This window comes from Vigna angularis, chromosome 8, assembly GCF_016808095.1.
Source record: "Vigna angularis cultivar LongXiaoDou No.4 chromosome 8, ASM1680809v1, whole genome shotgun sequence".
In the NCBI taxonomy this organism is placed as follows: Eukaryota; Viridiplantae; Streptophyta; class Magnoliopsida; order Fabales; family Fabaceae; genus Vigna; species Vigna angularis.
The window spans coordinates 11,644,818-11,658,308 of record NC_068977.1 but is presented as its reverse complement, the minus strand read 5'-3'; the positions used below and the strand labels follow the sequence as shown (position 1 = coordinate 11,658,308).

General features: G+C 34.9%; 1 protein-coding gene across 1 annotated transcript; it reads left to right on the top strand.

The window, feature by feature from the left end:
- Window positions 1-12,391: 12,391 nt before the first annotated feature.
- LOC108346018 (ribulose bisphosphate carboxylase small subunit, chloroplastic 1) lies at window positions 12,392-13,334 on the top strand. The gene is made up of 3 exons (XM_017584934.2): window positions 12,392-12,623; window positions 12,706-12,846; window positions 12,919-13,334. Exons 1-3 carry the CDS (start codon window positions 12,453-12,455, stop codon window positions 13,147-13,149), a joined length of 543 nt encoding a protein of 180 aa, XP_017440423.1. The 5' UTR covers window positions 12,392-12,452; the 3' UTR covers window positions 13,150-13,334.
- The last annotated feature ends 157 nt before the right edge of the window (window positions 13,335-13,491 follow it).

The window sequence follows — 13,491 nt, the reverse complement described above, 5'->3', positions numbered from 1 at the left end:
TGTAGGCTTGGCTGAACTAGTATAAAAAGTAGTGTTTGAATTTTCTCTTCCCTATCTCTGCATATAGTCGATTAACATGTCATTCATTTGATTAAGCGTATTGTTTCATTGCATACAAATTTACTTGCGTTTCAAGAAAAGTCCCAAGACATCCTACTTTGCAAAAAAGATTCTGAAAGCAAACATTTTTACGCATCACCAATTCACCACTTCTTGGTGTGAGAAACTAAGCACCTCTTTTTTAAAAATTAGGACTAGAGCTGGTTTTCATAAGATATTTGAAAAAGAAATTGATTAAGGTTTTTGCCTAATCGATTCGATCTTGAAAAATGACTTTTATTTCTCAAACTTTTGGTGAAGGTGCATCAACAAATAGACCACCTCTATTTGTTGGTGAAAGCTATGTATTTTGAAAAATTAGGATGCAAATTTTTCTTGAATCCATGGACAAAGGTGTATGAGATGCTACACTAAATGGTCCATATGAACCCACTCATGTTATCAATGGAAAAACTGTTTTAAAATTTTTTTCTGAGTGGACTCAAGATAAGAATGGAGAGCACAATACGACATTAAAGCTAGAAATGTAATTGCCTCTACACTAACAATGGATGAGTTTTTTCAGGATTTCCCAATGCAAGACTGCAAAAGAGATGTGGGAAGTTCTTAAAGTAACACATGAAGGAACCGATGAGGTAAAACGTGCTAGGAAGAACTCTCTTGTGCAGGAATACGAGTTGTTCAGCATGAAGGCTGGAGAGACTATCTATCATGTGCAGAAAATATTCACACACATAGTAAATCACTTGATGGCTCTCGGCAAGGTGTTTGACAAGGAAGAAATCAACATAAAAATCCTGAAGAGTTTGAATAGAAATTGTTCAAACTTGAAGAATAGGCAGAAGATTCACACCATGTACCCTCCGGGCAAAAAGAGCAAGCAAAGGAAAGCCTATATAGCCTAGGAGAACAATGAGGGTGATTCTTCAAGCGACGATGATTGCAATATTGAAGAGGAGTCAAATTTGTGTTTCATGGTAGGCTCTACAACTATGATGAAGACAGTGATGATGATTTTGAGAGTGAGCCTATCGAAGTCAAGTATGACTTGCTACTAGACGCATTTCAAGAAATACATGTAGATGCAATGCGACTATAGTGTAAGGTAAATCGATTAACCTCTAAAAGTAAATATTATGAATATAGAATTGATAACCTTGTAAGGGATACTGAAAAGGTAGAAAATGAATTAGAAGTTGCATTACAATATGCTAAAACAAATGTTAATTTGAAATACAGATTGTGGAAAGGAAATGTGATAATTGTCCAATACACTTAGAAAGGATAGATTACTTAACAAGTACTCTAGCTAAATCACTCAAGGAAAAGATAATCTAGATGTTGTGTTAAGATCTTCAGGTAGAGCAATTAATAGGCAAGGCATTGGTTATAAAGAAAAGAGTAATAGGATCAACCCTAAGAAGTTTATTGATCTAAGTAAACCTATCTCAAATGCTTGCTTCTATTGCAATACTATTGGTCATAATGTCAGAAATTGCTACTACAGAAAGATTGGTGTTCTTAAAGGAGAATATAAGTGGATTCCTAAAGGAGAATATAAGTGGATTCCTAAAAGAGAATATAAGTGGATTCCTAAAGAAAAACCCCTTACAACTAACAAAAAAGGGCCCAAGATTGTATGGGTACCTGCATCAAAATCGTTTAATTGTTCTGCAGGAAAATGAGCGACTGAATGAAGTAGTGCAGTGCTCAAGGATGAACTACAATTGAAAAAATCACAAGTTTAAATGTGGTAACTGGAACAACTTATTTCTCATGCATTCATGCATCATAAATATATGTATGAATGATTGATTATATGCATGATTGATGAATGCCTATATGGTTGACTTGTTTGTTTGAAAAAATTAGTTGTATGACTTTTAATAGATTATGATCTGTATGTGTGTTTCTTTGTTTTAAGTGAAACTTTATTATGTACAAAATCGATTCTAATAATAATAAAGTCAATTAAATCTCTCTGTTATGGGCTTTGAATGTTTTTTGAAAATTTAAATGGGGTTGATTTTGTGAGATTCTTCTTCGTGCCCTCATAAGTAATTGTTTAGAAAATCGTTGTGTATCATTGTGTTTCGTTGATAGCTCTAAGAAAAGCCCTAAAAGTTGCGTAAGTTTTTTCTGGTGAGTCTTGTGAAAATGGCATCATTCTCTTTGTCCAAACGCACTAGAAGGGTACCCGCATCTGAAAGAAATGCAAGTCGTACAGGATGGATTAGTTACGATGCTGCTATAGAAAGTTTCATGGGGTGGAAAAATGTCAAAACAATTGTCCCTTACAAGTAACTTGAATTATCTATGTTCAAAAATGAAGGATTTATATTCCCGGAAAAAATGGCTCATCAAGGTCTCTCTACATTTGTTTAGATGAAGGATGAGTGCTATCCAAAATTGGTTAGTGTGTTCTATAAAAATATCAAAGTTATCAACGGTGATATTCATTCACGTGTAAAAGGTGTGGACATCATAATCAATAATGATACTTGGCTTCGGGTTGCTGGACTCAAAGATGAAGGATGCATGTCATCTTTACCTAATTCTCTGCATAATAGGTGGACTAAAAAAAGACAAATGTATAAGGATTGCATGAGGTATCCTAGAAGATACAAGAAAGAAAAAGGTTTTCTGCATAGGGGATTGAATAAAGAAGAAAAGATGATTGCATACATCCTAGAATGGGTACTGGTACCTGGAAGATTTCACTATGACAAGCTAACATCAGAAGATCTGTATTTGTTGAATGCAATTCAATTCAGAATACCAACAAATTGGGTACCTGTATTCAAGAAACATATGATTGATATAGGTATAAACGACTGTCTCAACCTACCCTATGGTGTGTTCGTTAGTAAAATTCTGAAACTTATTCAAGTAGTTCTTACTAGTGAGACCAAGGTCATATATAACAGAACCAATGAAATTGGAAAGGCAACATTAACATGTATTGGTTTGAAGAAGACGACCATGGGATGTGTTCAGTGATGAACAAACTCAAACCAAAGACAAAGATGAGGTATCTGATTCTGATAGTGAACCAATCTCCTTATCTCCCAAATCTGAGTTTGAGATATTTGTGATAAACATATTTGAGAAAACTTCTAAGAAGACTAGTAAAATGAAGAAATCTATAATGCATATGGAGAAGAAAATGGATGAAATCATTAAGAATTATGTGGATAGCTCCACATCAACAGAGGAATCAATAGATGAGGATGACGTATCCAATGAAGAGAATTTGATGGAAATGTCTAAATCAGAATAGGGCCTTAGAATTTTATTATGGAGTTCATTTTATATCTCTGTTCTGTATCTGTTTTGGTTTGATATTTTCTTTTGTTTCGGTTGACGGCATTATATGCCACATTTTTTTTCAATTGTAATAAATTCTTATTATATGAATGAAATGGAAGACTATTTCAGTTTAAATCAATTTGTGTTTGGATGATTATATCTGTAATTGATTGTATAAAACTGATAGTTTTAATCAATTAACACAAATGTGTATGTATGCAATTTGACAGATTTTATTGTTATATTCACATCATTGCATATTCATACATAAATTGTATTGTTTACTGTACTGCATTAATACTAAAATGCTTGATCTAGTTGAAGTTGAATGGTTATGCAGGAACATTGTTGGCTGACTGAGAAAGAATGGAAAATCTACAATATGCTTCAACACGAAATCGATTCAGATGGACCTTTAATCGATTGGGTTTCGACATTCAGTTTGAAGATTCCAAACTACTGATATCTTATACCTTTAAACCTTGTCTTACCTTCTGTTGATTGTTTATTCAACTTATATCTTTGTTATAAATCCGCTGTGAATATGTTTTGAGATAATAAGTGATTAAACTAATTTGCTAATATAACAACCACTAGTGTAGTAAAGGGAAACAAGAACGATTGTTTTCACCTATAGGCAGCGGTTCCACAACCGAGACATATATAGGGGAGGCAAAAAAGGGTATGTGTTTTTTGCCTCGGTTCTTAACCGAGGCAAAAAAAGGTCAGATTTTTCCTCGGTTCTTAGGTAACCGAAGCAGTAGGGTGTTTTAATTTTTTTTCAGACTTTATGCTTCGGTTCGTACTGAACCGAACAGTTCTCGCCCTCGCTGAACGGTGCTTGCCCTCGTCGAGCCCTAGCCGTTTCATCATTGTTCTTTCGCTGCTATCGTAGTGCCTTTGTCGTTTCCTCGCCTCACCATCGCAATGCCCATGTCGCGCCCTCGCTTAACCGTAGTCGCCTCTCCCATGTTTGTTGTCTATGAGAAAGGAAGAAGAAAGAAGCTTGAAGCAAGTTTGTTGAGAGAAGTCTTAAAAAGGGCAGAGAAAAGAGATTAGGAATAGAACCTTTGAATAAGGTTTGTTGAGAGAAACCAACAATAGGGAAGAAAAAGTGGTGTTTCCCCTCTCTGCATTACCAACCTAGCACCAGTGAGAAAGGGGGAAGAAGATAAATGGTAGAGAGAAGAGATTGGAAATACAATCAAACCTCCTTTGCCACGAATTAGAACGGAGAGAAGAAAAGGAACTTCTTTGGAGGCGCGGAAGGCAAGAGGAAGAACATTGCGCGAGAAAATGCATTCGCGTTTAGTGTTATGAATTTGAACTTATGTAGGGGCCAATACCTCAGTTGGGTAAAAGACCGAGGCCGAACGGTCCTATAGGCTTTGATTCGCGCCTAAACCGAGGCATATTAATGCCTTGGAACATTCGGTTCCAGAGAAGGTAACATGTCTGGCAAAACATACTACTTCGATTCATAGCAGAACCGAAGCCAAACGATCTTATTGCCTCTATCCCCAAACAACCGAGGCAATATTAGTGTACAAAATGAACTTGGAACGTTCGCTTACTACCTCTGTTCATAGCAAAATCGAAGCCAAACGGTCCTATTGCCTCTGGCCCAAGACAACCGAGTCAGTATTAGTGGACAAAATGAACTTGGAACATTCTGTTACTGCCTCTGTTCATAGCAGAACCGAAGATGGACACTTCTATTGCCTCTGTCCCAAGACAACCGAGTCAGTATTAGTGGACAAAATGAACTTGGAACATTCGGTTACTGCCTTTGTTCGTAGCAGAACCGAAGTTGAACACTCCTATTGCCTCTGTCCCTAAACAACCGAGTCTGTATTAGTGGAAAAAATGAACTTGGAACATTCAGTTACTGCCTCTGTTCATAGCAGAATCGAAGCCGAATGATCCTATTGCCTTTGTCCCCAAACAACCGAGGCATATTAGTGGACAAAATGAACATGGAACGTTCGGTTACTGCCTCGGTTCATAGCAGAACCAAAATCGAATGTTCTTATTGCCTTTGTCCCCAAACAACTGAGGCATATTAGTGGACAAAATGAACATGAAACGTTCGGTTATTGCCTTGGTTCATAACAGAACCGAAACCGAACAGTTCTATTACCTCTGTGCCCAGACAACTGAGGCATATTAGTGGAAAAAATGCTTGGAACGTTTGGTTACTACCTCGGTTCATAGCAGAACCGAAGCCGAACGGTCTTATTGACTCGATCCGCAGACAACTGAGGCCTATAACTTCACCATAACTATGAAAATGCCACCACATTTTTTTATCCTTCGGTTTTTACAAAACCGAAGCGTATGGTATGAGTTAAAAAACCGTTTTTTTACTAGTGAAGTATCAATTTTCTTTAATATTAAGTAATACAAATTGCTCTGATACAATTTTTTTAAACATCGCTCTGATACATTGCTTGTATATACTCTTATATACTGAATGTTACATACTCTGATATGTCTGTATTATGCATATGTGATTTAGTGTTTAAACATGCATAATGACAAGGGAGTGTTGTATATGTTTGATTAGTTCACATGTTTCCACAAAGGGGGAGAAATTAATTAATTCATGTGAATATCAGTGATAGAGGGAGCATTATATTAATTCTAATTATTTGATTGATGCATCTCTATATGTTTGGTTATCTTTGTTTCAATTACTAAATATTCAATACCATTTTTGCTAATGCCCAAAGGGGGAGAATATTTGATATGATTGGGGAGAATTGTAATTGAGGATAATCTGTCATTATGACTGTACAACATGGTTTTATTAATCATGGTTGTGCATCATCAAAAAAGGGGGAGATTGTTCAGATTGTTGATAGGGGGAACACAGATTTAGTTGAACACATAATCTTAGTGATATATGTGTTTTTGATTATGACAATACATAGTTAATAAAAACTCATGTGGTTGTACTATGTTACATGTTACATGCTTATATGCTTACTGTGTTGCATTTGTAAAGCATATTTGTGAACATATTTATTTGATCAAAGCATACCATTGTGTTTAAAATGTGACTTTATCTGTGTATGCATAACATGAGGTTTCAGAAATGAAAAACCACAAACACTTATGTTTGAATTTTGAAATGTGGCAGAACAAGTTTTAAGTCGATTACATTATTGATGAAATTGATTAAAACTCGTATATTTACAAAAATACTTTTCAAATGTGCTGTGATGAATTTTATGAAGAAAAGTTTTAAAAAATGTGCTAAGTATTCTTACTTAATCGATTGCATGCAACTTGTATTCGACTAAATTAGTTATTGATTTGAAAACTGATTAAATGCTTGACATAACTGTCACAACGATCATATTTTTATATATGTTGACCAAGCATTTACTGTGAATCGATTACATTAAATGTGGTTTTAATTAATGCATTTGACTATTATTATTCTGTTACAACAGTCAAATGTATTCGACTACATTAATAGTCAAATCGATTAAAACGCGTATGTTTTATGTTATTCTATATATTGATGTGTGAATTGATTTCTGAAGAAGAATTGATCTTAACACTTTCATATCCTTGTAGTGAACTCAGTGATATCTTACATAAGAGAGAAAAGCTCCAAGAACCAAGAACGGTCGTGGTGATCGAAGTCTTGAAGGTTTCTTACGTAGCAAGGTTGATATGTTTCGGAAACGTCTGGTCCTACTGCACACAAAGGTGTTTTCTACGTGATCAGGAAAGCTTTGGCAATAGCTTAGAGTTGCTAGAATTCCCTGTGGTGTATACAAGAAGAAGAACTAGGTTCTTGACTTTGAGGGTGTCTCAAAGGGGTTGACAGCAGAAGATGATTGTTCTTGCTGCGTGTCTATTTTGTACTGCCTATATTAGATTAGTGGGTTAAAGAGGTGTTTTACATTTTGACGTGAGGTCATTGTAAAAACCTTGGTGTAAAAACTCGGATCTTTATAGTGCATGGGCTTCTAACTCACATTGATTGGAAGGACACTGGATGTAGGCTTGGCCGAACCAGTATAAAAAAGAGTGTTTGAATTTTCTCTTCTCTATTTCTACATATAGTCGAGTAGTCATTGCATTCGATTAAGCATATTGTTTCATTGCATACAAATTTACTTGTGTTTCAAGAAAAGTCCCAAGACATCCTACTTTGCGAAAAAGATTTTGAAATCAAACATTTTTACGCACATCACCAATTCAACTCCCCCTTCTTGGTGTGAGAAACTAAGAACTTCTGTTTTAACAATTAGAATTTTAGAAAACTTCTAATTATCAACCATCAATTGTTAAACAACAAGGTCCAAGTTTCATAACCACATTATTCCCTAATGACAACATTTTCCTAGAGTCTTATAGTTTATGCCTTGAAGGTTCAACCATATCGATCAAGAAATTTATGTGAAAAAAAAGGGAATATACTGAACTGGAAACAAGAAATCAGATCGACAAACAAATTTGGAAATTTTTTTGAGCAAAGTTTATTTTGATTTGCACATAAAGAATGAAATGAGCTGAAAAATGGTGAATAGGACGAGCAAACAAGGGTCCTATATATAGGAAATGAGTGCCAAGGGTCAAAATGGGGTAAAAGAGATGTTTATAACCGTTGCCAACGGTTAGATTGGGTTTCTAATGGTCAAATGGCATAAATAATCGATTAATGAAGCAAGGAAATCAATTATTGTTGCTAAAGATAAAACCCAAAAATTGCAAATAATCAATTATTAATGATAATTGATCAGTCATAATTGATTATTGTAAGAAATAATTGATTATTGCAATGAGGAAATCGATTATTGCAATGAGGAAATCGACTATTGAACGGTGATTTACGAAAAACACTTAAAATTGCTCAAAATCAACTGTAAGAAATTTTAAACATTCCCAAATCTCTTCTAAGCTCAAAAAATCTATCTTTATGCAATGTTTTAGTGAAAATATCAAGTAATGATGTTTTGTGTCTATGTATTTTATCTCATAATCTCCTTTGTGCACACGATCTCTAAGGAAATGATGTTGAATCTCTATATGCTTGGTTCTAGAGTGCATTATGGGATTCTTTGTAAGATTGATTGCACTTGTACTATCACACTTAAGTGGTATATGATCCATAAAATTTGTGCACAACAATTTCCAACAACAATGTATTCAGTATCAATGGTTGATAGGGCTACACATGCTTGTTTCTTAGAATGCCAAGATACTAAGGAACTACCTAGAAGATGACATGTTTCACTAGTGCTTTTTCTCTCTATCTTACAACCTCCATAATCAGGATCTAAAAAACCTACAAGACTAGGTTTCATTTATGATGGATACCATAAACCAAAGGATACAGTTCCCTTAAGATATTTCAATATACTTGACTACGGTAAGGTTAGATTCTCTAGGACTAGATTGATACCTAGCATATACACAAACACTTTGCATACTATTCGGTCTACTAGTTGTAAGATATAACAATGAACTGATCATGCATCTATATTTAGTTTGATTTACCTGTTTACCTTATTCATCTTTGTCAAGATAGCAAGAGGTTTCCATAGGTGTAGATGCTTCCTTTGCTTTGTCCATTTCAAACTTTTTAAGAATTTCTCTACAATATTTGGATTGAGAAATGAACATACCTTCTTTCATTTTCTTAATTTGAAGACCGAGGAAGAATGTTAGTTCTCCCATCATAGACATTTCAAATTCACCCTAGCAACTGGAGCATATCTTTTATCATAATCTATACCTTCTTCTTGACTATATCCTTATGCTACAAGCCTAACTTTGTTCTTGGTTATATTTCAATTTTCATCCAGTTTGTTTCTGAATGCCAATTTGGTTCCAATTACTTGATGAGTGTCTTTCCCAAGAATCAATTCCCAAACTTGATTTCTTTCAAACTGGTTTAGTTCTTCTTGCATTATTATACACCATTGTTCATCTTGAAAAGCTTCCTTAATGTTCTTAGGTTCTATCTTGAATCCTTTATCGCATAGTTGACTTATGCTGATTAGATTATGCTTTAATCGTTTTGAATACAACACGTCTTTGATCATCAAGGTATCTTCACTTCCAATATCTCATATTCAAAGGATTTTTCCTTTTTTGTTTTCGTTCCTTTTTCCAAAAGTTTGTAAATTTCTTCTTGTCTCCAGTCATGTGTTTTGAACATCCATTGTCAAGACACCACATAAACTTCCTTGGTTTTGATAATTCCTGCAAAAAAAAAAACAAATAAGTTATTTAGGTACCAAACAACTTTATGGGTCCTTTAGGTTAGATTGAAAATTTTGAATCATTTTACAACCCAAACATATCTACCACTTGGAACACCATAATGCTTAATTTTACATTTTTTTGAAGTATGAACCTTTTTCATACAATAAAAACATGAAACATTTGTGTTGCTATAAGTATTTCCTTTTTCTCCCCAAACTCTATGGGTTCTTTGATTTTTATTTTTACTTTTATTTCTAGGAACATACTTATTTTTTAACAACCTTGTTATTTTCTTCAACATTTTTACTACATTCTCCTAAGGTTGTTTTATCTAGTAGTTTCTTATAATTTACACAAGATAAACATTCATCACTACTAGTATATTTACCTTTTTCATAATATAAAATTTTATTTTTCAAATCTTTATTTTCTTCAAGAATATTTTCAAAATTCAATTTTAGCTCTTTAAAATCCCTTTTCAATTTCTTATGAGCTATACCTAATTTTTTAGATTCAACTAATAAAGCAGCATAAGTATCAAGCAATTCATCTTCACTATCATACTCAATAGAGTTTTCAGAATCGCTAGAAGTACTTACTTGGCTTCCAACTATGTTGTCATCTGCCATCAAATAAATTTTTGCTTCTTCATCAGAATCGCTCAAGTCAGAAATTGTTTTGTTGTCATCATCCCATGCGATGTAGCTTTCTTCTTCTTGAAGTTTCTCTTTTCTTTCTTTTCTTCACCCTTCTTTTGATTTGGATAGTCAACTTTTAAGTGCCCCTTTTCTCTACAATCGTAGCATTTGTAGTTTAAGGAAGATCTTTGATTTTCTCTCTTTTCGTATTTGAATCTTCTTTTGCCTTTTGATTTCATGAACCTGTTGAGCCTTTTGATTAGGAGACTTAATTTTTCTTCTTCTTCCGAGTCTTCATCTTCTATTTTGCTCTTACTCTTTTCTACCTCATATTTGAAGGCTAGAGACTTTTTCTTGGTTATTCCTTCTTCTTCGTCTAGTCTTCCAAGGTCAAGTTCATGCTCTCTTAACTTTTCGAATAATTTCACCATGGTTATTGTGTTGCAATTTTATGACTCAAAAATTGCAGTCACTTTTGGTTGCCAAGACCTGTCTAAAGATTTTAAAATTTTTATGTTAAGCTCATCAACCCCAAATGACTTACCTAGTCGTATGAGATGGTTGACGATGTTGGTGAAGCATTTTTAAACATCTGAGATAATTTCTCCTTGCTTCATCTTGAACATCTCGTATTCCTGGATTAAGGTAATTCTTATGGCTCTCTTAACATCATATGTACCTTTGTGGGTTACTCTCAGCACTTCTCATATTTTTTTGAGCAATCTTACAAACATATATCCTATAAAACTTTTCGACAGTTCAAGCAGATGAAATAATGTTACGAGCTCTTACATCTTGTTGAGCTTTCCTCCTTTCTTCAGTAGTCCACCGATCACGAGATTTAGGTTGCATATTGTTAATTGTAATAGTAGGAACAAAAGGACCATGCATAACAAATTCCCCAATATCAACATCAACTGACTCAATAAATATTTACATTCTAACTTTTCAAAATGCAGAATTTTCACTAGTAAATAGTGGGGATCTATTAATAGAAGCACCCTCTACATGTAGATATTTGCTTTCATTTGGTGGGGACTAAGTATGAGAAAAATCCATACAAGACAAATTGTGCTCGGAAGAAATATCGAACCATGATCTCTTCAAGAATAAATAAACCAAGAGTTTCTTCGAAAAATTCACTGGAACTAACATGTGAACAGAATTTTACAACAAACTAACAATTTTACCACTCCATATGTGAAATTCTAAACCATTAACCAATTTCATCTAAAACACTATATCAGTTCTTCAAGCATAATCATAAACTTACACACCGAAAATTTGCAGTATTTTATTGGCAGCTCTTCTCATATTTTGCCTGATTAAATTATGAGGGTCACATCCTTTGAACTTCATGTAATTCTTGACTTTTAATTTGTGCTTTATTGCTATTAGCTTATATGCAATGCACTTTACGGTATAAGGTTTGAGGGCATTGATTTAGTTATGACCAAATTATATCTTTGAAGCGTATGCTTGGCCATTAATCAACCAAGCATGATAAGCCCATCATCTACCAACCCTTCTACACCATATACACATTCTGGTTATCTACTTTACTACTGTTACATTCAAACATATCTTAACATAACAAAACGTACTGTAATGAATATTTTGAGCAATACTAAAAGGATTCCCTCACTGAAGTAAGTTTTTCAGTTACCAAACAAAAGGGATAAAATCTGTCAGCTGATATGGTGGTTCTCTTGATTTTTTTTTCAATACACATTCACCTTAAAATATAAAACGTTACTGAAACAAAGGGACAAGACAAAGGGTATTCTCTTACATACACGAGTAATAAAATAAAACATGCATGAGAAATGATAATCACATAATATGTTTGGCCAATATGGAATGAAGGCACATTAGTACAAACCACTCACAAAAAATATCAATTCCACCAGCATCACACATTTACGTTCTTCCAAGGAAGGGATAAGATAATGGAACCTGTTCCACGTGTCAGTTCCACATGGTACCTAACGATAAGGCTACCATTCAAATATTTTCCTTACTCGTGTGGACAATATGCTGTAATGTCATCACTTATAGAATCCAACGGTTGTAACATGTCAGGAACAGATCCCTTCCATTTGAAACCATTGGATTAATACTGAACAGATCACACTATTATATATAGCAAGAAGGAGAAGAAGCTTGGCCATCTAGCAGCAGAACTGCAAGTGATTCAGAAGTAAGAAGGTGAAGGAAATGGCTTCATCAATGATCTCCTCTCCGGCTGTTACCACCGTTAACCGTGCCGGTGCCGGCATGGTGGCTCCGTTCACTGGGCTGAAGTCCTTGGGTGGGTTCCCAACCAGGAAGACAAACAATGACATTACTTCGGTTGCAAACAACGGTGGAAGAGTGCAATGCATGCAGGTAAGAAATCGATTGGAATTATATGTTAGATGGATGTTTAGGGTATAGAAAAGGTTACTGAAATCATGATGGAAATGGGTAGGTGTGGCCGACAGTTGGGAAGAAGAAGTTCGAGACTCTGTCTTACCTGCCAGACCTGACTCAGGAACAGCTTGCTAAGGAAGTAGACTACCTTCTTAGGAGCGGATGGGTCCCTTGCTTGGAATTCGAGTTAAATGCAACGGTAAATTTCTTGGAAGCCCTTTGGTTGAATTTTAGTTTTGAGTTTTGATGGTAATGATGTGTTTGTTTATAGGACGCTTTCCCACATCGTGCGAACAACAGGTCACCTGGATACTATGATGGAAGGTACTGGACCATGTGGAAGCTGCCTATGTATGGGTGCACTGATTCTTCTCAGGTTTTGAAGGAGGTTCAAGAGGCCAGCACTGCCCACCCCGACGGCTTCGTCCGTATCATTGGTTTTGACAACGTTCGTCAAGTCCAGTGCATCAGTTTCATTGCCTACAAGCCACCAGGCTACTAAGTTTCCATAATTTGTAACCACCCCACTTTGTTGCTTTGTACTTAAACCAAATTCCCATTTCCTTTTCTCTTTTTGTTGTCCGGAGTATCTTCTGTGGAAAGCTAGAGCTTAATCCCTTGATGTATGGAGATATATTTGATATATTTAATGAATTGACATCTCCTAACGGATGCTCTTCATACAAACTAGCCTGGTGATCGAACCAATTCTCAATTGTTATATTGCTTTTTGAGATTCATCATCCTATATTTTTGACTTCTGATTTCAGAAATGAATGGATGAGAATTAATGAAAAGTTGCTGCAGTTCTGTTGCTTTGTCTTAAATAATTCAAGAACCCATT

Excerpts from the sequence above, each read along its gene's own strand:
- LOC108346018 (XM_017584934.2), top strand. The coding sequence starts at position 12,453 with ATGGCTTCATCAATGATCTCCTCTCCGGCTGTTACCACCGTTAACCGT. Across the intron at positions 12,624-12,705 it reads GAAGAGTGCAATGCATGCAG|GTGTGGCCGACAGTTGGGAA; the intron begins GTAAGAAATCGA and ends GGAAATGGGTAG. Across the intron at positions 12,847-12,918 it reads AATTCGAGTTAAATGCAACG|GACGCTTTCCCACATCGTGC; the intron begins GTAAATTTCTTG and ends GTTTGTTTATAG.